General features: G+C 43.6%; 1 protein-coding gene across 1 annotated transcript in view; it reads left to right on the top strand.

The window, feature by feature from the left end:
• The window catches only part of LOC146829987 (vomeronasal type-2 receptor 26-like), a 40,991-nt gene extending 33,940 nt beyond the window's left edge, over positions 1–7,051 (top strand). The window contains exon 2 of the mRNA XM_085604010.1: positions 6,147–7,051. Coding sequence (XP_085460136.1) covers positions 6,147–7,051 — 905 coding nt within the window. The remainder of the gene's footprint in view (positions 1–6,146) is intronic.
• The last annotated feature ends 18,297 nt before the right edge of the window (positions 7,052–25,348 follow it).

Here is a 25,348-nt window from a genome sequence, read left to right as displayed (position 1 = left end):
AAGTGAAAATCAGATTAACCGAACATAAAAGCATGATCCGTACGGGCAATTTCAAATCATGTCTAGAAGTACATTGGGCCGAAAAAAAACATACCATACCTCAGTTGCGTTTCACTGTATTAGGGCAGGTGTCCGTTTTACCGCATGTTGATGCTGCCAGATATCTGGCACAAAGAGAAACGTTTTGGATTAGGTTTTTAAATACCATGAGTCCTTGTGGGTTGAATGACAAAATTGAATTTAAATGTTTTTTATAATTACAACTTTATTGTTCAAATACGTCATGGGTTGTTTTCAGCATTAGATATCAATCTATTTATGTTGTTCCTTGTTGTTTATGTTAATATTTACCACATCATCACGATTTTTGTATGATATATTTACATAGCATTTACCTTTTAGTTTAGAACCGCGCAGAATGTTCAAAAGTACATATAGAGGATTATGGAGGGAATTTTGACTCTACGTATGCACTTTTTAAATTACTTGAGGTTATTTCTATTTCTCTTTTAATTTTTAACCTTTAACCTTCATTTTACTTCTGGGGTCGGGTTCATTTTCACTATTTTCACTATTTACCATTTATTCGTGCTTTTGTTTGCCTTCCAGGCAGGGCTGTTACACAGTACACGCGCGCTCATTATTTTTCATTTCTTTACACTTTATCACTAACAGAGTTTGCATTTTGTGCACTTAGTTCTATAATATACATGTGGAAACACTGTTCACATGTCATTGATAGAGTCAGTTGTGGAATCTGTTTTCCTTCCTGAATCCTGATACATGAAGATCGACGGCGATAGTAGGGAGTCTGTTGTTCATGTTTAGTAATCCATGACGTCACACGCTGTTTTTTGAATATAACTAACTTGAGATGCACTTCTTACCGTGAATATACTTTTAAAGGTAGGAATACAAAATGTTTTCAGTCTGTTCAGACTGCTATATAAACTTGGTCATTCGGAGTAATTCGTTTTTTTAACTCCATAGCTCAACGCGTCTTGCAAGGTTTAGCTATCGTGGAAGTTTACAGAGTACCACTTCTCCGAGTTGTGAAGTAGGTTTCATTTCGGTCTGGCATGTTTTTTACATTTTTTCACATTCGATTCACATGATTATTTTAATAATTTTTGTTTGTCACTTTCTTAGCGTCGAATTCACGCACTTCATTTTGTGCAGTTTTTGATGGCATACGTTTAGGTGAGTCTTTCATGACTTTCTTTTTGGGGTCACGAGGGCAGAGGTGTGTCTGCGTTCAATTTTGTTTCCACAGTCGCTCTTCGCTATCTACATGGTTTCTTTTGAGCACGGGTTATTGGTACATTTGTTTATTCTGTGCATTTAAACACTTTTTCAATAAACATAGCATACGCTGAGGCAGTGATTTGCCTCTTCCCCTTTCACTGGTTTTCACCGCTTTCTTTCATTTCATTTTTGGAATATTGGCTTGGCCTGTCAATTCAATATATAATTGCTGCAATTTGTCATATTAAATGTGTATTTGTTCCACCATTCTCAAATTAGTTTGAACATTGTAAATACTTGCTCTGTATATATTTTTCACAGCATTCCCCTGACGAAGGTGTTTCACACCGAAATTCATTGGGAACTGTTTTGATGTCGCTTTATGCAATCAAGATATGAAAGACGAAAAAGAAAATAAAGAAGGATACAGTGATTGGAACTGTTAATCTTTGTGTTTGTGCAGTTACTATTGTGATTTATGCATTCACGTTGTTTCTCTGCAATTTTCACTTGCTTTGGGCTACATATTCTCATTGAAAAATATTGTTTACATTCCATCATTTATACATTGTGAAGAGAATTTGTTTACTTGAACATTTTTATGTAATTTTGATTATGAGACATAACAAATCTTGTGAAGTTGAAAGCACAAATAGAGCTTTTGTATAGTGCGTCCTCAGGTTTAGACAGTTTTCTGTTTGACATTTATGAATTTTGATTACCTGACAGGGGCCAGTCAGGTTTTGCTGAGGGCAGCACCGCCAATAATCTATAGAATAAATGCACTATAATCAACTAGACTTGTGTTTCATTTGTCATAAATAGGGTGTGCAGGTTATCTACATACTTTTTTGAGATCACATACTAACGTACATTTTTTCATCATTTGACAAGGATATACATTACAAGGCACTTAAGAGATACTATAAAGACATAGCTAATAAAAAAAAATACACAAACTAGTTTTATGGTTGTGTATGACAATAAATACGTGTACAGGATGAATCACATAAATACTCCCACACGAAGACAGGATTTTTTTTTATAAATCCATAATAATTGAATGAATCGCTATATTAAATATAAAAAACAATTTGAGATAGTGTAGAAGAAGATAAACAGAAAAATATGTAAACATCTGATAAGAAAAAGTGACAGACCCTATGACATATAATCCATATATCAAGTTTAATCTTGACATGATATTAACATAGGTGAGAGGAGTAGAGAAACCGATACATGTAGGAAGGAGACAGGAAGGTGGAAGGGGAAACAAGTGAGAGGGTAAGACAGCTGGGAGTTGATGGGGACCAGTGAAAATGGTGTGATAAAAAAGCAGGCTGGTGCGAGACATGCTCGGAGTGAGTGCAAGAGAAAGGCACTAAGGATGAAGCGACAGACTCGAAAGAGACAATCGCTTGAGGTTGAGAGGATAGGCAGATAGAAGATAGATCATAGACTGATGAAGTAGATGTGGAGACATTTTAGGGAGAGGCAATAAAGAGGCAGACAGGTAAGAGACAGATGAAAGAGAGACAATGGGGGATGTACAGGTGAGAGAAGGTTGTTAGAAAGAGGAGCAGACAGGTCAGGTCAAGTCAGCTGAGAAAGGGAGGTAGGAAGATAGGACAAATGCAAGAGAGATACAGAAAGAGGCGAAAGTAAAATATAGGTAGGTAGATAGATGAGAACTGTCTCTGAGAGAGCAGGGGAGACATGTCTGAGATAATAAAGAGATCAACGGTTGTGAAACAGATGGCTAATGAAGGAGACATTTAAAAAAAGGATTGATACCAGAGGGAGACAGGTGATATAGAAAATGAAGAGTAGGCAGATGATAACATGGAGAAGAAAGAGAAAGGAAGGCAGTAAAGAGGAAGAGATGGGCCAGGGAGAGCAGTGATATGAGAGATGACGCAGGAGAGTGGACAACAACAGAACAGGATAAGAGAGATGTGAAGCACTGCAATAGGGAATATGGGAGGAAAGGATTGGAAATAAGAGAAGGGGAGAGATAGAAGAGAGAGATAGGACACGGAAAGCAGTCTATATGGCACAGTATGATGGTTGAGTGGCACACTAGCATGATCATGGACAGTAGAACAATAATGATGAACACCAGAGCATTCCATATTTTTCATTGGAATTTCAGGCTTTTTTTTTAAATTAGACGCTGCACTTATTTAATGGTTGTGAACTGGGGTGAAATTACTTCCTAGGATAACTTCAGAACAAAGGTTAAATGATGTCCCTTCCTGTGATGTCATTGGGGTCGAAGTTTGTGTGATGTCACTGCTGCTTTCTCTGGAATTTTGGTGAATTGGCATCAATGTGTGCCATGCAGAGGTACAGGTGAGTATTAGGACCTGGAATGAGAGGGAAAATGAAGAGCAATTTGAGATGACCAACAGAGTCCTCATTGTTAAAGCTCCCAGAGAGTCACCAGAGAGTCACCAGGGGCTTCCCTAGAGACATAATCACCAAACTGACGTCCTCGACACAATCAAGGGCATACAATTAAGTGAGGCCAGGAACCTGGATGTGATTAACTTTTTGGGGCAAACTGTGAACCCTTATCAAGCTATCTTGCAGCTACAAATGTTTAGACATGTAGTTGGGATGAAAGGATGAGTCATTAAAAGATCATTGGACCATTGTGCTATTTTGGAGATGGCAGGCTAGACTTTACATCTGAGTGTGATGTGTTCCTCATCTTTCTTTTAAGGACTACATGAGGCATTCTGTTAAATGTTTGAGAAAAAAGAAATTGTTAATCGAGTGCTGGGTCCTATTTGAATGGACTGTACGTCCCATGCGGTCTCCACAGTAGAGGGAGTGGTGGACTTTGAGAATCAACAGGAAGATTCTTCCTTTTATTCCTCTCATCTACAGAAAAACAGTCACTTCCTCATTAATACTTATGAAACAGGATTACTGTAACAGACTTTTTGTTAAACTCCAAAAACAATCTGTGAGGAAGCTCCAAAGCATGCAGGATGCTGCGGCCAGGCATATTTTTGATCTTCCCAAGTTCCATCCGGTTTCAGGCTCCATTAAGGATCTTCACTGGCTGTCAGTAAATAAACCTCTTAAATTCAAGGCATCATGCCTCACCTATAAAGCCTTGCATGATCTAGGTCCTAGTTACCTCAATAATTCCCCTCCTGGTACATACCCAACCTTCGATCAAAAAACTCCCTGACAGTCACTAGCCCCAGTTTTAAGAGACTCAAATGGAGAGGCAGTTGTTTTTCTTCTGAAGCCCCAGCTCTCTAGAACAATCTGCCTATAAATATTAAAGCAGATCCCACATTATTGTGTTTTAGGAAACTAGCAATAACCTGGCTTTTTAACCTCTATCTTCCCTCTGCTCTCACCTACACTGCTATTCGAAACTAGCGCCAAGACACCCATGGGTATTCAAGCACTTTAGAAACATTTTAACATAACAAAACATAACATAACATAACCAACCATCACCATTTCACTATTCCACATAGCCCTCATCTGCACTACAGGGTATCTAGTCCCAGCGGTACACAATCCTCTATACATCCATCTATCAATAAACACAGAGGAGGTGATATACTGTCCTTTTCAGAAGGTATATGACCAGATGAAAATGTCTAGGCCCGATTCCAATTCGGGGTCTCACTCATGGCAGTTAAGATTTGGCCTTGACAGTGGAGTATTCAAACAAGGGGAGGAAGGTGGGGTTTGTACCATATATGAGTTTCAGTATAATATTTGTGCAGTAGTCTCTGTAGTAACGACATTCTCATTTGGCCAGTCTACGTTCAAGAAAATCAGTCACAGTGATGTTCTCTCACTACCCTGCTTCCAGGCACATTTCAGTGTGTGTTAAAGCAGTTGTTGTATGCTTTGTCTACTTCTAGAATCAAAGTAATCTACATAATATCTCCCGTATCCCCAGCCATCGGATCATTTTCCTATTGAGCGTCAGCACTACCTCCAGCAGTTTAGGTACAGGCCCTTAGCATTATTTGTACTCAGCAGGATTGCAGTCCAGGTTCTGCTGGAGTGCTGACTTTCTGTTAAGAATTATCCATAGCAATAAGTTGTTGACCTGGACGGTGTAATGTGCAAGCAGGCAGGGAGATTCCTGCTGTGTTTGGTGTGTGTATATTTGGAATCTGTAGTGACAGTTCTTCACTGCCTCATACTCCATGAGGCCTACCTCACAAAAGCGGGAGGAGCAGCAATGTCTTTTTCTTCACTGCTCCACTGTTGATCACTCCATAAGTGAATATGGCAGTCGGCACAGGCTTCACACACATTGTGTCATCCCATCACCAGCTCTGTCCCTGGTGCTGCTCCACATTACTGTGCAGAATGTTTCTGGGGGGTTTGCATCACTCATTTAATTCATCTGACCACACTGCTCGATCACAGTACCCCCTTAGTGTGATGCAGTAGCAAAGGTGGGGACATGTATCATCCTGTGGCCAGCTAGGATTCTGCAGGTCCTCAGAAGGGATGGTAGCCCATATCCTCACCTCCACTTAATGGAGTTGATTTTCTTAAGGATTTTGGTCTCCTGGGATGGTGCATTTAAGTCATAGGACGTGTAATATCAGCATTATATACTGATGCAATTGAATAGATCCACATCCTCTTTTCTGGTCATAGTCTAGTGTTAAATCATCTAATGTCAAAGAGAGGTGAAATGTGTGGTCATTAAGTGATCACATTTGAGTAGCAAGAGCCTAACTCACACCCTGCACCTATCATCTAAAATTGTCAAAAAGCTACCTTCTGTATTAAAAGTAAAATATTTTTTAAATAAGTTGGGAATAAATGCTTTATTGCACAATCAAATACACATTTCTAAAAAGCTTGAACCCGTACAAATGACTGATTGTGTTTGCATTTTATTGTAGACATGGAAAACTGTATGCAGTGCCCTGAGGACCAGTGGCCGGATGTCAAGAAGGTTGGATGCCTCCTAAAGGACATTGTTTTCCTCTCATACAGTGACATACTCGGCATGATTTTGGCCACTGTGGCCATGATCTTCTCTGCTATCACTGCTGCAGTGCTGGGAATCTTTCTCAAACACCGGGACACACCAATAGTGAAGGCCAATAACCGAGATCTCAGCTATGCACTCCTCACTGCCCTAATGTTGGCCTTTCTCTGCTCCCTCCTATTCATTGGACGCCCTGCAGCATGGACCTGTTTGATTCAACAAGCTGCATTTGGGATCATTTTTACAGTTGCTGTGTCTTGTGTTTTAGCAAAAACTGTGAATGTTGTCATTGCCTTTAATGCCACCAGGCCTGGGAGCAGATTAAATAGATGGCTGGGATCACGGGTGTCCGGCTCTATTGTCCTCTTGTCTGCACTGGGAGAAGTGACAATCTGTCTGTCTTGGTTACTCACCTCTCCACCTCACCCTGGCACTGACACACAGTCTGAGACTGGGAAGAAAATCCTGCAGTGTGACCAGGGTTCGGTGACAGCTTTTTACTGTGTGATTGGTTACATGGGGCTGTTGGCCTTTGCCAGCTTCATAGTAGCTTTCTTAGCAAGGAACCTCCCGGATAAATTCAATGAGGCCAAGCTCATCACATTCAGCATGCTGGTGTTCTGCAGTGTCTGGGTCTCTTTCTTCCCTGCATACGTCAGCACTAAAGGCAGGTACATGGTGGCCGTGGAGATCTTCGCCATCTTAGCTTCCAGCGCTGGACTGCTGGGCTGTTTGTTCATTCCCAAATGTTACATCATACTGTTCAGGCCGCATATCAACACCAGAGAACATTTAACTTTACATTGTCATTTATAGTTTAATATTTGAGTTCAAAATTTACCCAATTTAATATTAAAATGTTGTTTTTCTGGAGGGTTTGAAAGAAATGTATCAATTCGTTTGTATAACCATTTGACTGTCTGCAGGAAAGCATTAATACTTCCAGTGATAAAAGATAGTTTTTAAGGACATCCACTATGGATGATTTTGAGTCCTTCCTGTACTAGCATAGTTCCACTGGTTTTACTACTACTAGTTGGCCTGCAGCACTGATTGTGCCACCCAGAGGATGTGGTGTAACGGCTAGAGTGGCCCACCTTGCAGCTGGGGAACTGGGTTTGAGTCTCAGCGGGAGGCTCAATACCCTGTGATTCTGGGCAAATGATTGGGGTCTCCCCATGCCTAAAAATGAATGTGCCCATCTGTAATACAACTGGTGCTCAGGTAAAGTTCTCTGATACTTTGAGTTGAGTTCACGTTATATAAAATTGAAAAAACAAATAAGCCCTTTTAAACCTTTCTCAGGCTTGCCACTACAAAGCCTGTCTGTGTAGTTTGGCTGCCACCTCGACTTAACATTTAAAACCCTTAGCCTTGCCGTAAATTCACTTTTTATTTCATATGGTAACCCGGAGGTACCCCAAGGAGTATATGATAATCATGTGCTTTTACATTGTACATGGCCTGATAGTAAAAAACTACTAAACTTATTTTTCACTATTGTTAGGCCTACCCTTCTTATAGGATAATTGTGGATTCTTTGCATTTAACAAGCTTTAATTTCTAATTGGGAGCAGATAAATTAATCATGTTTGGTAACTATGAAATTGCAAAGATAAACTCTCTTTAATGGTAGAGTAAGATTTTTCATTACAATTTTGAAAATGCCACTTTTGGAATGTTTGTATGAGCAAGTCACCAAAACTGAAATTATGAAGTTAATACTTTAGATTCTGGGTCAAGTTAATGAATTCTCATGGCCTGTGGATTTATTCAAAGCTATTCTCTCTTTTTATGCAAATATTTCATGAGCACTTAAACATATCTTTCAGACCACAATTAAAATATCAGGCACATTTTTGCATTGGGCAAAAATAAGTAAAAACAGCATTACAAAACATATTATACAATAAATTAACCATTAACTACAAAACTCAAAAGTTTTCACAAAGTACTTTCCACTTGAAAACTAGTCTAAGTCAATCAATCAATCAATCAAAGCATTTATAGAGCGCGCTACTCACCCGTGAGGGTCTCAAGGCGTTAGAGGGGGGATGGAGCAGCTACTGATCGAACAGCCAGGTCTTGACGAGTCTCCTGAAGGTCAGCAGGTTCTGGGTCTGTCGCAGGTGGATGGGGACAGTGTTCCAGGTCTTGGCGGCGAGGTGGGAGAATGATCTGCTGCCAGAGGTCGTTCGGCAGATGCGTGGGATGCTGGCGAGGGTGAGGTCCGCGGAGCGAAGCTGGTGGTTCGGGGTGTAGAAGGTGAGTTGTTTATTGAGGTATGCCGGTCCGACGTTGTGGAGGGATTGTGGGCATGGGTGAGGAGCTTGAAGGTGATCCTCGTGTTGATCTGGAGCCAGTGCAGGTCTCTCAGGTGGACAGTGATGTGGCTGTGGTGGGGGATTCCAAGGATGAGGCCTGCGGAGGTGTTTTGTATGCGTGGGATTCTTTTCTGGAGGTTGGCCGTGCTTCCTGCGTAGAGGGCGTTGCCGTAGTCCAGCCTGCAGATGACGAGGGCTTGGGTGACCATCCTCCTGGTGTCAGTGGGGATCCATCTGTAGATCTTGTGAAGCATGCGGAGGGTGTTGAAGCAGGAGGAGGAGACAGCATTGACTTGCTGGGCCGTAGAGAGCGTTGAGTCCAGGATGAAACTCAGGTTGCACACGTGGTTGGTGGGTATCGAGGCAGCTCCCAACATCCCCTCGTGGAGCTTGGATTTGGTTTTGGCCGGCTCCTTGGTGAGGGAGAGGATTAGCTTGGTGTTTTTGGCATGTGAGATGATGTTGAGGTGGTGTGCTCGGACGTTGGTGAGAGGTGCCATGTAGATGTTGAAAAGGGTCGGGTTGAGGGATGATCTTTGGGGTACACCGCCGGTGATCGTGGTGGCTTCAGATCTGAAAGGGGAAAGATGGACTCTCTGGGTTCTTCCAGTGAGGAAGGAGGTGATGCAGTTTAGGGTTTTGTCATGGATCCCTGAGTCATGGAGGCATGTACGTAGGGTGTGGTGGCAGAATGTGTTGAAGGCGGCCGAGAGGTCTAGGAGGATGAGGGCTGCGGTTTTGCCATTGTCCAGTAGGGTCCTGATGAGGACGCTTTCAGTGCTGTGGTTGCTGTGGAAGCCATATTGGGTGGAGTCCAGGATGTTGTTCTCCTCCAGGAAGTCGGTTAGTTGCCTGTTGAAGATCTTCTCAGTGATTTTCCCCAGGAACGGGAGCAAGAAGATGGGTCGAAAGTTTTTGAGGCCCTTAGGGTCTGCCTTAGGTTTCTTGAGCAGGGCGTTGATCTCGGAGTGTTTCCAGCTCTCCGGAAAGGTGGCGGTCTCGAAGGAGCTGTTGATGATCTTTCGGAGTTGGGGTGCGATGATGGAGCTTGCAGGGGTCGTAAGGAGAACCGGAGTGGATGGTGTTCATGATTTTGATGGTGTCTTCGTCATTGACATTGTTCCAGGAGAGCAGGAGGTTGGTGTGTTTGGTGGGTGTTGGGTCGGGGATGTCAGCGTCTGACGTCGGTGTCTGGGTGTCGAAGCTGTTGTGGATGTCTGCGATCTTGCGGTGGAAGAAGGTGGCCAGGTAGTCGCAGAGTTCTTGCGACGGCGGGATGTCATTCGTGCTGGAGATGGGGAGGCGAGTTCTTTCACGATGTTGAAGAGCTCTTTGCTGTTGTGTGCATTGTTGTCGATGTGTTCCTTGAAGGAGCTCCTTTTGGCGGATTGGATGAGTTAGTGGTGCTTGCGTCTGGCATTCTTGAGGGATGCGTGGTTGTCTGGTGTCTGGTCTTGGTGCCACTGCTTCTCGATTCTTCGGCAGGTTTGTTTGGAAGACTGGAGGTAGGCGTTGAACCAGATGGCTCTCGTGTCGGTGTGCCTGTTGGGGGCTTTCTTGATTGGGGCAAGGGTGTTGGCACAGTCGTCGATCCATTGTCTGAAGTTGTGGGCCACTGCACTTGTGTCAGAGAGCTCAGTTGGAGGGTCTTGGGCGAGGGTGGTGAGGAGCTGGTCTTCGGTGACTTTGTTCCAGCTGCGGTGTGGGAATCATTGCAGTTGGATGTTCATGGTGTGTTTCTCGAAGGAGAAGTGGATGCAGTGGTCGTCGGTCCAGTGGAGTTCAGTGGTGTGGCTGAAGGTGACGTGGTTGCTGGCGGAGAAGATGCGTGTGTCCAGCGGAGTGGGTAGGCGTCGTGATGAGCTGTTTGAGTGCAAGGTTGGCTAGGTTGTCAATCAGGGTTGTGGAGTTGCTGTTGTTGGGGTTCTTGAGGTGGAAGTTCAGGTCTCCGAGGAGGATGTAGTCTGTGGAGGCGAGGGCGTGCGAGCTGATGAGGTAGGCGATGGAGTTGCTGAGCTGCGGTCGGGGTCCCGGCAGTCTGTAGACAAGGGTCCCTCTGAGGGTGGTGTTGTGATTGACGTGGATCTGGAAGTGTAGGTATTCAGCCATGCTGAAGGAGTCTTCGATGTAGGTTGAAATTCTGATGGTGTTCCTGTGGACGATGGCGATTTCTCCTCCCGGATTGTTGTTTCGATCTCTGCGGGTGATCTTTTAGCCGTATGGCTATGGCTATGTCAGGCACCGAGGAGGCGGTCATCCAAGTCTCTGCCAGGAAGGTAACATCCAGGGAGGATGAATCGAGCAGGTCCCAGAGTCCGACGGCGTGCTTGTGGACTGAGCGTGTGTTGAGTAGTATGCATCTGAGACTGTTGTGGCCTATTTTGGTGGGAAGGGCAGGACGTGCCGGTGTGCACTGGCTGGTGTAGTAGGTGAAGGGTCCATGGGTGAACTTCAGGGTGGCCTGGAAGTAGGTGGAGGATCAGCCGGCGGTGAGTGTTGGCATCGTAGCAGCATCGAGTATTGCGGCGTACGCGGGGGCCAGGGGGTCTGGCGCTGAGCACGTACCATGCGCAGACGGGCGCAGACGGGATTGCCTTAGGCGCGCCTTTGCCGTGCCCGCTGAGCGTGTCACTCAGCGATCGCCATATAAAGGGGAGGGGGCGGGAGCAGAGGTCGGGAGGTGGGAGCGGGGCTCAGTAGGAGGTGGAGCCGCAGGGGCATCAGAGGCGGGAAAGTGGGCAGAGGCGGGGGGAGTCAAAAAACACCAGGGAACAGTGGCGAGGGGCCAAGTAATGAGTTTAACACCCAAGTAGAATTAAAAAAGCCCAAAAGAAGAATAAAACAGTGCGGGCAATGCAGGGGCAGCAGGAAAGCAGAGAAGGATAAAACAGACACAGAGCAGGCAGAGAGCAGGACCTGACGAGCAGCAGGCTCGAACCCTGTACGGCGGGAGGACTCTTGTGCTGGCACGGTGCACGGAGCGGCTGAGCTGCTGGGGAGGGTCCTGGCCTTGTCCAGGAGGGCAAGGTTTCACGCTCGCACCCCCCAGCGGTCGCTATATAAAGGGGTGGGGGGCAGGAGCAGAGGTCGGTAGGTGGGAGCTGGGCTAATTAGGGGGCGGGGCAACAGGGCAGCAGCGGCGGGAAAGCAGGCAGAGGAGTCAAAAAACACCAGGGAACAGTGGCGAGGGGCCAAGTAATAAATCAATAATCAATGACATGGAGAGCTTATAACCATTTTTATTGTTTGGAAAATGAACCTCTTGATTGAAACGTCTCATGGGCTTAGAAATTCACTCTATTAGAGTAGGCCTTCTAATTCTTTTTGATTGGCTGCTATAAGTTTTCTGGTCAAAATATAGCTCTCCCCAAGTGTGTCCATCAATGAGATTCACACCCATTTTTCGTTTTGGGTTTTCCTCAAGACCCTGACTAGTTAGGTTTTGAGAAACAATAAATCAAATTTCTTTTAGAACACTAGTTGCTCTTAAGTTCTATTCTTTATTGTGTCTCTTCAGCCACTCTGATTTTTCAATTACCTCATTCTACTTTTAGTTCAACATATGTGTTAGGCATAATAGGGTGAGGTTTTTAACACAAGTGTGCATGGGAAGACACACAACTACATGGGAGAAAAAATGTACAATACATTAAAAAATAGATAATGTATTACTGCTTAATGTTATTGATTCTCTCTCCCACGGCTCAGACCAATGCAAAAAGGAAAAAGTCCAAAACACTGGTCTGTATGATTTGCATGCATGCCTTACTTAAATGGTTTAAACAAAAGAACTTCAGACACAGCAATAAAGGCCAGTTATACTTGTGGGGATTATCACAAAACACTGACCGACCCACATTGGGAATTCTAATGGCTGAAACATGTTGACTTCAGATGTATAGGGCCACCACTCCCCTATGACATCCCACTGTTTTTAACTATGCCAATTGACCAACCATTAAAAAAGTAGTAGGAACCAGCAGGCACATTTAATTTCTTCTCACCTTTCCTACAACCACATATCCAAGGTACTCCACTTGTTAACGTGTTGAGGTCATCTCCCCACACTAAGTGAGCTGGACGAGGGTCCGATGATGAAGCAAGCCATAGGTGGTACCTGTGGGCGAGGACCCTACAATATATCCCACAAGGGCACAGTGATTTTCACAGATTTACCTGGGTGAACAATCTTACACTCGAGTGAGATAGCTTCAACGCAACGTTCTGTCTTGTGGATTGTAATAGGATCCAACAAAATAAGGTAACCCTCCTAAAGGATCGTTGTATATGAAAAGGGAAACTGGAGGTAAAACCTTACACATACTTCTCACCCCTCCTAATTGTTTTACTTAATAGGGCATTTTCCACCACATTTGGAAGGATTGGCTTCTGTCTTCTCAAGTTTTTCTACTTCTGTAAGAAGGAGTTTAATATTAAGAGAAATGTAATTAAGTCAACCCTGCTCGCGCTTCTATTCCTATTTCTTAGTAGTCTATTTTCCCGTGGTGGAGTGCTTTTTGGGCTGTTGCATGCAGCGGGAATGGTGGATTCCAAAGCTTATCATTTTTTATAAAAAACATTTAGAAAAGGGTGCTCTTCTGTCTTTCCATTTTATTAAGTACTTTTGCTGTTTTTTTAATTCAATTGACTTGCTCTTTAGGAGCTGGCCATGTGTTTTTTGACCATGTGTGGGGTGCATTTTTCATTAAAAGCTCACCTCATTTTAAAGTTACACAAGCGGATATGATTAAAAACCCACTGTGATGGTATTTTCCTGTCCTTCGTCCTTTGTGCCTGCAGCCTCCCTTGGGTCACATGGTGTAGCTGACAGTAGGACTTTGTGAATTCGTCCTGGAGAGTCACACAATAGAGGGACTAGATGTGCCTCAATTGGACATCCGCTGGCAGGATGGGGGTGCGAAGCTGAGCACAGCTCGACTTATACCCAAATAGCATGTGCTCCACCTTCACACAAAGTGCCTAGTGACCCTGTGTTGTCACTGTAACCAGCTTGGAAAGGAAGTCAGGAGTCAGGAAGGTCCATGCACTGCCAAGAACCCTTCCAGATGCTTCTCCAACCTTGCAGAAGATGGGCACTAGGGTATAAAAATAATACCTTCAGACCCACTATTCAGTTCAATACTGGACCTAACGTAGGAATCTTAGAGGATTGCCTGCTGCTTTGACCTGCTGTGCACTCTGCCAGACTGCTGCTGGACCTTTAAAGTCTCCTCTGCTGTCTGCCTTGACTCCTCAAAGGCCAGCCCTGTGGTTGAGCCCTGCATTTTCCCCTGCACCCAGGACTTTCAGAAGTGACTCCAAGGGCTAGTTTGCTGGCTTCTTGTTCAGAGCTACAGGGACATAAAAAGGGTCCCACCATCTTGATCCTGCACCTGAACCCAGCCTGAGTGAGTCACACTAGTCCTGAACCCTTACCAAGATGGCCAATTTCCAAAACTGAGGACTTAGACAAAAATTGGCCAAAACATTCTCTGGGAACAAGGAGGAGACAAGGACCCACCTGCTCGCCTACCCACTTGAGGTACACCCTCGGTCATATTGGCTTCTTCGGCTACGGTCTTCTCTGCAGCAGCAAATCCATTTGAACAGTTCTTTTCCAAAGGGGTATCCAACCTTGTGAAACTGTCTTTGGCTACAGCCCCCGGCTCTGTCCCACTGGAGTTTTTCGAATTCTGTTTTGGCGATTAAGTCCAAGCGTAGAAACCTTCACCACAGCTTCAACCTAGGCTATCCACTGACTTGCACTGCTGAACTTCACCTCTTCAGACATGTTTCTTCCAGAAGGTAAGTTCTGATCATGCCCTATGCACTTCTTGCATCCAAACTGTGCTCCATCACGGCCTGCCTTAACTTTTGACTTTGACCTGATATCACTTAACTAGATATCTCCAGTTGGTGCTTTGATCTCTTAGGTGCTAGATTTCATGTAAAACTTTAAAAATGCATAACTCCGTTTGAACTGATTGGATGTTTGTTGTTTTGGTGTCAATAAATGTATAATATATTTTTCTCAATTGTTTTGGGATTTTTCTTGTGTTGTATTTTTGCATTATTACTGAGTCTGTGCTGCAATAAATACATATTGCCTCTGAGTTAAGTCTGAATGCTTTTTGTGCCAAGGGACCCAGGGTTAGGAATAGGTAAATTTAGTAACTTTTTGGACATTCCGCCTGGAAGGGATTGTGGATGTTGCTTGACTAGGGCTCACACCCCAGTCACCCAACAACCCAATTCCTCACACCCAGTTTAATCCTTCAAGAAATGCTGAAATCTTGGCAGGGGTATGCATCCTGCAATGTGAAATAGTTGCATTCTACTTCTTATTTTGTAGTCTAATATTGACATGCATCTGCTTTCTGCATACATCTTAAAAAAACATTGTTGCAATGATCAGAGTATAGTGTCAATACATGTATTACTTTCATTAATTCAATTTCAATATTAATATTAAAATTAAACCTATAAAACCATTATCATTCTGGTGGAAAAATCTCTCAGTTTCCCCAGGACTGGAATAGAAACCACATGGTGTATGGACTCAGATTGCCAAATTTTTTTAACTAAACTAAATATGAAAAATGTTTATGTTAAATCTGAATGTAAGTATATTTTATATAGGGGTGGGCGGAATTTGCGTAATCGCGTTACGCAAATCTCCGCGAAACGATAAAAAATCTCCGCGAACATGCAGAAATTCCGCGAACACGCGGAATTGCTTGTTCGTGATGCTTTTTTCCTGTTCACAGTTGCTGTTTGCGTGCTCGGGGAGAAATATCTCGTGAACACGCATTTTGAGAACGCGAACAAGAAAAAATTTCGCGAAGTCTCGGAAAGCAGAATTTTGGCCAATTTCGCGTTCTTCGCGGAACGCGAAATTACCGAAATTCCGCAAATTCCGCGAGCGGAACGGAATTTACCGCCCAGGCCTAATTTTATATAATACATAATGAAACAACACTACCGCTGCAGTACAATAACTTTGAATTGAAACTGTAATAAATGGAAATATATAAGGTTAAAATTAAGACAATACAATAACAACTTAATTAAAGTTATTTTGACACAATTTATTCTACAACTTTTTTTTAAATAGGCTATTAATAAAACAAGTTGTAATTAAATATAAGATATGTACTATTTTTCATGCATTTTATTAATTGTTTGTATGTATTTATACTTTAGACTATGTTAAATAATTGAATTTCATTTAACATTACTTTCTAAGGAGTTTTATTTTAAGACTCTACTCCCATTATTTTCTATGGACTTACTCCTGTTTTTTTTTTTACCAGTAGTACTTTTGGGATTCATAAACTGTAAGAAATGGGGTTTCTGGTTGGCAGAGGTATGCACCCTTTCGAGGCAGGAACCACAATCCTAGTCAGGGTAAGTCACAAACACATCCTAATTTAACCTGTGCTCACCCTCTGGTATGCTGGCACGGAGCAGTCAGGCACAACGTAAGAGTTAATGCGTAAAGTATTTGTGCCAATGAATAAAAGAAGGCAGGCCCGTTCTAAGCTTAATTAACCCTCCACAGGATGATGAGCAAAAACCTATATCTTTTTTTAGATAACCATCACCCACCATGGTTGCCCCTTGATGGCATGCTTTATCATCAAGTTCTTCCCTCCCTGCTTTGAAATGAGGCATGCTGCAACCTATGAGGTACGTGGGAGCACTGAATACAACATTATGATGATAGAATTAAATAGGAGTTACATGAGTATTGTGTAGAAGGTTAAATATACCTGTCTAGTAGGTTGGTGAACCCTTTAACCTAGCCTCAAGGTGGTATGATGAAAAAACAGGGAGAAAGTGTGAAGTATATGTGATGATGTACCTGCCTTCCTACGGGTCCACATATAAGTGTCCAAAATGTTGCCTCATGGGTCATTGAGTCATTGTAGTCACACTAACACCAAAGTGGCACCTCAGTGTTTTAACCCAGGTGGATGCACCTAGGTGAACACACCAAGGTGCCTTATGACTTCAAGCGTCCTTACCATCGGAAGACCCATGAGGTAACATTTTGGCCACTTATATGTATTAAGCAGTATGCCAAGTAGGTATTAAGTAACAATACAGGTGCGGCGATCAATCCATATTTACTATTTTAGCACACAGTGTGTGTGCTGGAGTTATATTTAAGCACTGCCTTTGGGGTGGAATCAGGGAGATATTTTCCTTGGTCCTGATAAAAAGCCTTGGAAAAAGGCTTGAAACATGTAGACCCATGGGACGGCAAGCAGATTATCACCTAGACTTCCCAATTTCTCCCTTTTTTTTGGTCATTCCGCCTAGAGGAAAGATTAAAGGATTCACCAACCAATTAGGTAGGTATTGATAACCTTCTACATAAGACCCCTGCCACTCCTCTTTACTCCCATCTCATTATCATACTATTTAGTGTTCCCGGGTACCTTGTAGGTGACAGCATAACATCATTTTCTCATCATCCTGTGGAGGGTGAATTTGGTGGATTAATTTGAGCCAGAACGGACAGGCCATCTTTTGTTTGTTGGAACTTAATCAGTAGGAGGACGGGCTTTTTCATCAAGTTTACCTCTTACTTCCCCCTGGTTTTTTATATAAAGTATTTGTGCAACACATCAAAAACACCGTGCAAGACGATTCCACACCAAGTTAGAAAAATAGCTCTTACTTTAATACATAAAACAAGACCAAAACAACAAAAATCCAATAAGAAGTTAAGATATGGATTTTAAAGGAGTAAAAGTGAAACTTTGAAGCAATAATTGCCTATGGGGTTATCTGGTCACACTGAACCGGTGCAAAGTCACATGTTCAGGCCGACCACGGTGGAGCACGTGCCAGATACAGGGACCTTACAAGGCCCACTGAGCAAAAGCACTTCGATCCTGGTTGCGACTAACTCTGAGGTTAGCCAGCAAGCCCTTGGAATCACTCTGGGATTAGTGGTGGAGGTCAAGTCTTTTCCAAGTCAGACACAGAAGAAGGCAGCAGGGCAACACATTAAGATAGCAGTCGTCAAGAGCAGTAGTCCAGCAGAGTGACAGTCCTTAAGCACATCATTTCTTCTTCCTGACAGAGTGGTTTCAGGTCTAGAAGTGTACTGAGTTGTCAGGTTCAGAGGTCCTGTGCTTTTGGAGTGGGGTTAACCTCAAAAATAGGTCTTTGAAGTACAAGTACACAGAGGTCCTTTCTTCCTGCCCTGACTCCAGACACGCTACAGGGGGTATGCAATTCTTTCTGTGCAGACAGGACATGGCCTATTCAGGTGTAAGCATGAGTTTGTCCTCTCTCCCATCCTGCCAAGAAGATGCCTAAAATCACACCCAGACCTCCTTCATGTGAGGCTGTCTAGAGGGAATACTCAAAGTCCAGCTGTCACTCTGCCCAGCCAGTGATCAAGAATGGACAGTAGACACCAAATGGCTGAAAGCAGGAAAATGCCTAATGTTTTAAGTTATATTTTCTAAATAGTAAGCATACATCCAACTCTAACATTAAAAAGGATTTATCATTGCCATCCCATAGGTATTAAACATGTCAACTCTACCTTCACTCAATTAGGAATGACAGGTTATTAAATGTAATTAGTAATCCCCAATGTTAACTTATGAGAGGGGTAAGCCTCTCAGTAGTGCAAAACAAGTTTCTTGAGTTTTTCACTCCCAGGACATGTAAAATTGAAAAATCACATGTCCTACCCTTTAGTTATGCAGTACCCTACCCTAAGGGCTATTTAGGGCCTACCTAAGGAGTACCCTATATCTTTTAAAAGGGGAGTTCAAGACTCAGAAAGGGGTTTTAAATGCCAAGTCGACATGGCAGTGTAAACTAAATAGACAGGCTCTGCAATGGCAGTCCTGAGACACGTTTAAGGGCTAATTGAGTTGGTGGCAGAAGCAATGACACAGTTCCACTGGTAGCAATTAATTTACACAGTTCCTAAGCACATGTAGTGCCCTTTACCAGGGACGTTTAGGAACATTAAATATGACAATTGCGAATACATAAATCAAACCATGTTTAGGGGAGAGAACACATGCAATTAGCACTGGTCAGCAAAAATATGAAGCAAGCAGGCAAAATGTTTGGGAAAGACCATCCTAAGGCTATCAGGTCTAACGCAAACGTAAAGTGTAACCTTCTACTAAATCATACGTGACCTCTCTCCACCCCCAAGTGATTGCTATCAGCTTGTCATGTGTTTCCTGCATGGTCTGTTGTGCTTTTCCCTATGTTAGCCTAATTGTTCACGTTGTTGGCCGCACTTTCATTTGCACACTTTACTATATAAGCATGCTTGCCTTTGTGAAGCATTGTAATTTCACAATGAACCTGAATATGTTTTAATTTTTTGTTCTTTTTCTGGTATTTCATCTGATTTAGTCTGAATTCCACAGACAAGGTCTCACTCACAACAATGCCCCTTGATATTCTCCCTGGTCAGACATTGGCACCTAGACACAACACAGGAATGCAGCTGCTGTTTGTGAGCACACATGTCTTGTCATATAACTGAGCACAAGAGGTTAAGCAAACACGGAGCGAGTGTTCTGAGACGAGATTCTACGTCAGCTGAGATGTGGATAGTCTATCTGTGTATATTAAGGTACGGGGTCCGCCACTTATCCCAGCAATCTTTGACATATCATTTAGTTTCGGTAGAAGGGGAGGTGGAATTATGCTACTCTGTCTTATAACATGAAAGGATTTTTCTGGCATACGGTTTATTGACCATACCAACAGCATTTGTGTTTTAACCTCTTCCATGCTCATGACGTCTCCCGGCCGTCATGAGTCACGATGGGCGTGTGCAGACGACGGCCGGGAGACGTCATGACCACGCCCGCGATTGGAATGTCAGCAGTGCGGCAGCGCTGCAGCGGAATTTGCGCCACAGCGAAGAGGTTAATTGTGGAACAACTACTGCATTTTAGAGCATGATAGTTCAAATAAATATTATAAAAGTCCTACTTGTGTCATGGTTATCTTATTGTGGATGGTTGTGAGTGAAAAGGTGAAAGGGTGTGTCCTGTTACCGTGATTCCTGGGAGGGTCGAGAGTGCTGTTTTCTAGGGGGCTAATTCACTTGCTTCTCTGATAAGGTTGGATCGCTCTTCTAACGTTGGCCCCTCTAACCCACTTGTTTCAAGTCTGTAGTGATCTGATTACTACCAAAAACAGGCCTAGCAGAGCCACCAGGTCTCTTGTTCACTGCTAGCCTTTGGGCTTTGCCACTGCTTATTTGCTTGGATTTTTGTGAGCCTTCATTGATGGAGCTTCCAGGTCCTCAACAGCTTAAGTAACAAACAACAGTGTTGGCCCTGGCCCTCTCTGCAGGGTCGTGCCAGATTTCTGCCTTTCCCTTGCCTTCCTTTGCTGACCCTTTCTTGGTACCTTTTAAGACTGTACTCTTCCATGCTTTTCAGGGGTGAGCTGTTTGTGCTCTCTTCCAGAAACATAGTAAATTTAGCCTACACCTGATTGATGCATTTAATGTGCTTATCAGTCCCTAGTAAATAGTATTACAGGGACCTAGGGCATGTCAACTTAAGCTGCTAGTGGGTCGCAGAACTCATTGTGCCACCCACTAAAGTAGCATCTCTAATCATGTCTCAAGCCTCCCAGTGCAGCCAGTAGCGTAGTTTGAAACTGCCATTTTAACCTCACAAAAGCAACCTTTTACCACACACCTTTAGAACCTCTCATCACAACACTCCTGGACCGGTGTCCTACTTTCTACAGAAGGAAGACTGAACCTGATGGCTTTGAGCCCAGGCACCCTAGATGTGACTCCAAGTGTCAGTTAGCTGACTTTTAGTTTGAGCTACAGAGACACAATAATCTTCCAGAGGCCTCCCGACAACTACCCAGAAGACTAGCACCAACTGGGCCTGCCTTAGCCCTGCTTCTGGCTTCTGTTGGCATGAGTCCTGATCCCCAAGAGCTGTCCCCAAGTTCTGAGCCCTTGGCTGGCATCTGAGTGGAAACTACAGGCTTCCAGAGCCTCCTCCCAACTGCCCAAATAACTATCACCAATTCAACCTGCCCAAGCCCTGCTGCTGGCCTCTGTTGGCATGAGTCCTCACACCTAAGAGGTGCCTTCTTAGGTTCAGGACCCTCGACTGGCATCAGAGCATACACCTCCTGAACTCAAGATGTACATACAGACATCTTGGGCCGAGAAGCAGTACTCGCACTGACAACAACCTCCTCACTGGCTCCACCAATGAGAACGTCAGCTCCTTGCATGGACTTGAGAAGGCAACTCTTCAGTGGGATACACCTGATCCCCATATCCAACCCTTGCTCCATGGTGGTCAGCCTGAACTTTACCACGGTCCACAGCCACCAGATAACCGAAAATCATGCGTTCTGTTCTCTTTGTGCTATTTTCAGCTAAAACTCACATGTCTGGCTTTACTCTTATTGTATTTATTACGTTTAATTCAATTGCTCTACATTGGTTCGAGATTTTTCTTGTCTTGTGTTTTCACTTTAGTAGTGATTGAGTGCTGCATAAACACTTTACGCATTGCCACTAAATTAAGCCCGACTGTTTTGTGCCAAGCTACCAGTGGGTTAAGCACGGGGATATTTAGCGACTTTTGTAGTTCACTCTGACAAGAATTGTGTTTTTTATTTGAGTGGCACTGCCACATACCTCAACTAACAACTCTATTCTTGCACACGGCTAACAGGAAAAATATTTTTTCGTCTCAAAAAGCCCACATTGGCGCAGTAGTGCTCTGTTTTGTATGTAAAAGAGGAGAATGCTGTCCTCACAGTAAAGTTAGCCAATGGCTGAAGAGGGCAAACCCATTGCCACAAACGGTATGGTCCGGTGAGCAGAAGAAAAATGTACATAACACACAACTGATCAATGGATTAATTAAGCTGGCTGAAAGCCCCCCTCAGTATATTATTTATATAAATATATCCTTTTTTATCAAATCACAAAGTCTTCGCTAATGCCACACCTAAAATACTGACAGTCCTTCCTCCCAGCTAATTACTGGCCTGTCTCTCAAAAGCACCCCTCTGCCATCCTCTTGCTTCTCAGCCTCACTGTAGCATTAAACACTATGCAGCAATCACAATGAAGAGAGGGGGACAAGGAGCTTGTTAAAAGAAGGACCTGGACCAATGCTCCTGAAGACACATGTAACAAATGTAGGTGGTACCAGTTCCTATGGAAAATGGAACAGCAGCAACCTGTTACGGTTGTGCCAAACTAGAGAAGACAGGGTGTGTTTCTCCACAAGGGGTGAAAAGTGGAGGGGTGGGGAGAGATACTGCAATATATGTGTGCCCTCACACACCTTGTCAGGTGTAGAGCGTCATCATTGGGCACTGCTCCTCGTGGGGGTGGCGCTGCAGTCCCTCACGGGCCCTACAGGAGGGCTCTCTGTCGGAGTTCTTTTTAAGGAGTAGCCGCAGTTGTGCTTGGGGGTGTGTGGGCCCAGTGGTTGTGGTGATTGACCTTAAAATAACCCGTTGGTACCCCAATCAGTTTATTAGTGAGGCCTCTGGGTTAAGTTAAACAACTGTGCGGGGATGGAGATGCACTTTATGCTGATTAGTAAGGGAATCTTCGCAGCGAATCTTCGCAGCGCTGCGGGATCCATTAGGGACCCATATAGAGCGCGAAACATGTCAACCATTTTTTTCCACTATTAGAACAGCACCACACGGGTTGAGAGTAGAGGGACCATATATGCGAAGATTCCCTTTCTAATCAGCATAAAGTGCATCTCCATTCCCGCACAATTTTTTAACTTAACCCAGAGGTCTCACTAATAAACTGATTGGGGTACCGACGGGTTATTTTAACGTCACTCACCATAACCACTTGGCCCACACACCCCCAAGCACAACTGCGGCTACTCCTTAAAAAGATCTCCGACAGAGAGCCCTCCTGTAGGGCCCGTGAGGGACTGCAGCGCCCCCCCCACGAGGAGCAGTGCCCAATGATGACGCTCTACACCTGACAAGGTGTGTGAGGGCACACATATATTGGAGTATCTCTCCCCACCCCTCCACTTTTCACCCCTTATGGAGAAACACCCCCTTTCTTCTCTAGTTTGGCACAACCATAACAGGTTGCCGCTGTTTCATTTTTCTTAGGAACTGGTACCACCTACATTTGTTGCATTAAATTCTATCTCATTGTACAACCAACTGTAACCAATATTACGACCACAGAATTAGCTCTCTCCACTCACTTCAGATGATGTTTAGATTTTGTCTGAGATGCAGAAAAAGTCCAAATAATGCTTGGCTCCATGCTGGAGCACAGACCTGAACCAACTCACATCTGCACTGGAAATTAATCAAGGTGCTTTTTGGATGTGTTAGTATTACAGAAAAAGGTGCAGAAACAGGGGCACCTGCACCCTAGTAAGGAATCCAACAGCACCAAACACCGTGTGAGGGCACAGTGATAACTTCCAGGATATCTCCCACCCACACTTTATGACATCTATCAACTGAAGTCATTTCTGAACACAAGACACGTATGTGATCCCAGGGCAGGGTGGCATTAGAGAATGCCACCAATTTTGATTTTCCATAATTTCCTGCACAGGTGAATAATTATCTACGAAAAAGATTTCCTGGCATTTCTGTGATGCAAAGTTCAAGAATGTGTGAGAAACACTACCCAGAGATATCCCACATCGACCAAATAAAAATAGTATCACACATGTTTGGGTGGGGCTAACAGAACTGACAGGAAGAGACGAGATATGTGGCCGAGTCATTTTGATCACCATATGGTTACAATTTCTACCTATTTATGTCCCTTGCATGAGGTCCATTCACCTCTGTAGGGTAACATTTTCATCTGTGTTGATTCACTGGATGGGAGGAATTTTGTCATTTGCCTAAAGTTCTTGAGTTTTCTTTCTCAGAAAAAGAAAGCCCTTTTGATTGTTTTCCCCATACTTTGACATTTGCAGGTGATTCTGGGAAATAAAACAATTCAGGATTCATGCAAGGCCTGAGTTCCCCTGTGCCTGTGGTGTTCAGAGATGTCTGGGGTGTGTACGTTCTCCTTGATGCCGGTCGACCCTGCATCCAAAAGTACACACCACACCACACAGCACTTGTGAAACACAGATTGTGTGTCAAGCTTTGGATTTGTGCCTGCCTGAGGGATATCGAAGGAAATTCCTGTGTCCTGGGTAAAAAGTGACAATAATATGCCAAATATGGTACTCAGCATGATCTTCTGCCAGCCAATCAGGGAGAGGGAAGTCTCAAACCAAGCTTTAGAAAACCCTTCAATGGGTTAATTTAAAAACTATGGGGTATATCAGCAACAACCGGCGATAATTATCGCTAAGCGCACTTAGCGCTAGGATAATTACCGCCGGCTAGCGTGGATTTTTATTGCTGAGATAGCGTGCTATTAGCAACACTTATCTCAAAAGCGATATAAATCCTAGCGCTAACTGCCTAACGTGAGATTATCGCTGGAAAACCAGCGATAATCCCACGAAGTTTGGCGATAGGTTGCTGACAGGGCCTCACATACTTAGCCATGATATCCACCTTCCATAAGATATTATGGCTAAATCAGTTTCAAAGCTGGTGTAAGGAAAGTAGCGATAGCAGGGGTTATTGCTCCTTTTCTTGTCGATATGCTGCTTTGCGTGAGGCTTGATACTAGGAGAAATGTCGCTTAGCGACATTTCTCCCGTTATCCTGGGGAGGAACGCCCACTTTGCATCTCATTAGAGATGCAAAGATGGGCGGTTTCACGCGATAGCGTGACCTTGCTAATATATCGATCAAATTATCACACCTTTTCGGCCGAAAACGGCTGCAAAAGCGCCACCTTGTAGTTATGCCCCTAGATGACTGTGGTTCCCAGAAGACCAGTGAAAATGAAGGTGGGAGTCAAGCCGTGGAATTATATGTTCCTGCACGAGGGTAACTGGAGGGATTTACTATGCTTTGGGTCCAATTGCTACAACTGTGACAAACATTATGTCAATAGTGTTCTCTAAACCAGCCTGTCAGTAAAGGGAGGTTCGCCTTGCACCAAAGGATTCGTTAGGTCATACAGAATTACAAATATACAGTGATTACGTTCCCATATTGTCTTGAGTTTGATATCCGTCATGAAAGGAGCAGAGCCCCATAAACAGTGATTCTGGGTGAAATGCAATTTACACCAGCGTAATTCGCGTAATTTGGGGAATTTGGTATTACACCTGTTACACAAAATTTTAGGAAAAAACACTATTACTCCTCTTCGCGTAACTATGCACCCATCATGGTAAAAGTTTATGACAAAAGCATGTGAATAACAGAATGCGAGCAGCTGTTGTTTGCAGTGCTTTTGTTAAATGCATCCTCACTCCAAAATTGACACTAGGACTCATTTCATGCTAAATATAGCGTGGAATTACTGCTTCATTTCGTATAATGGCGCATAATTTTACTGAAATTTTGTGTAATTACAAAAAAGCTAATTATACAAATTTCACACCCCTAATTTGTAGTAATAGTACATAACTTATTCTGCAGACATCTTTCCTTTGGAAAACATGTACATATTTGATGCTGCCGACAGCAGACACACAGGGCAGCATATATTTTGTTAACGTACTGGGATTTGAGAAATGTAGCAAAATACTGGGCAAATTTGTAACACAAATAAAAATATCACCACATTTGAAATTATATCTTCTTGATGCAGTGAGATGTTAATGAAGGGTTTGCGTAAATATGCAGCCCTGAATGTGCCCCTGAATATAACCATGCA

Source organism: Triturus cristatus, chromosome 5_1 (genome assembly GCF_964204655.1).
Source record: "Triturus cristatus chromosome 5_1, aTriCri1.1, whole genome shotgun sequence".
Lineage (NCBI taxonomy): Eukaryota > Metazoa > Chordata > Amphibia > Caudata > Salamandridae > Triturus > Triturus cristatus.
The sequence above is the reverse complement of the archived record's forward strand: the minus strand, read 5'-3'. Positions and strand labels throughout refer to the sequence as shown.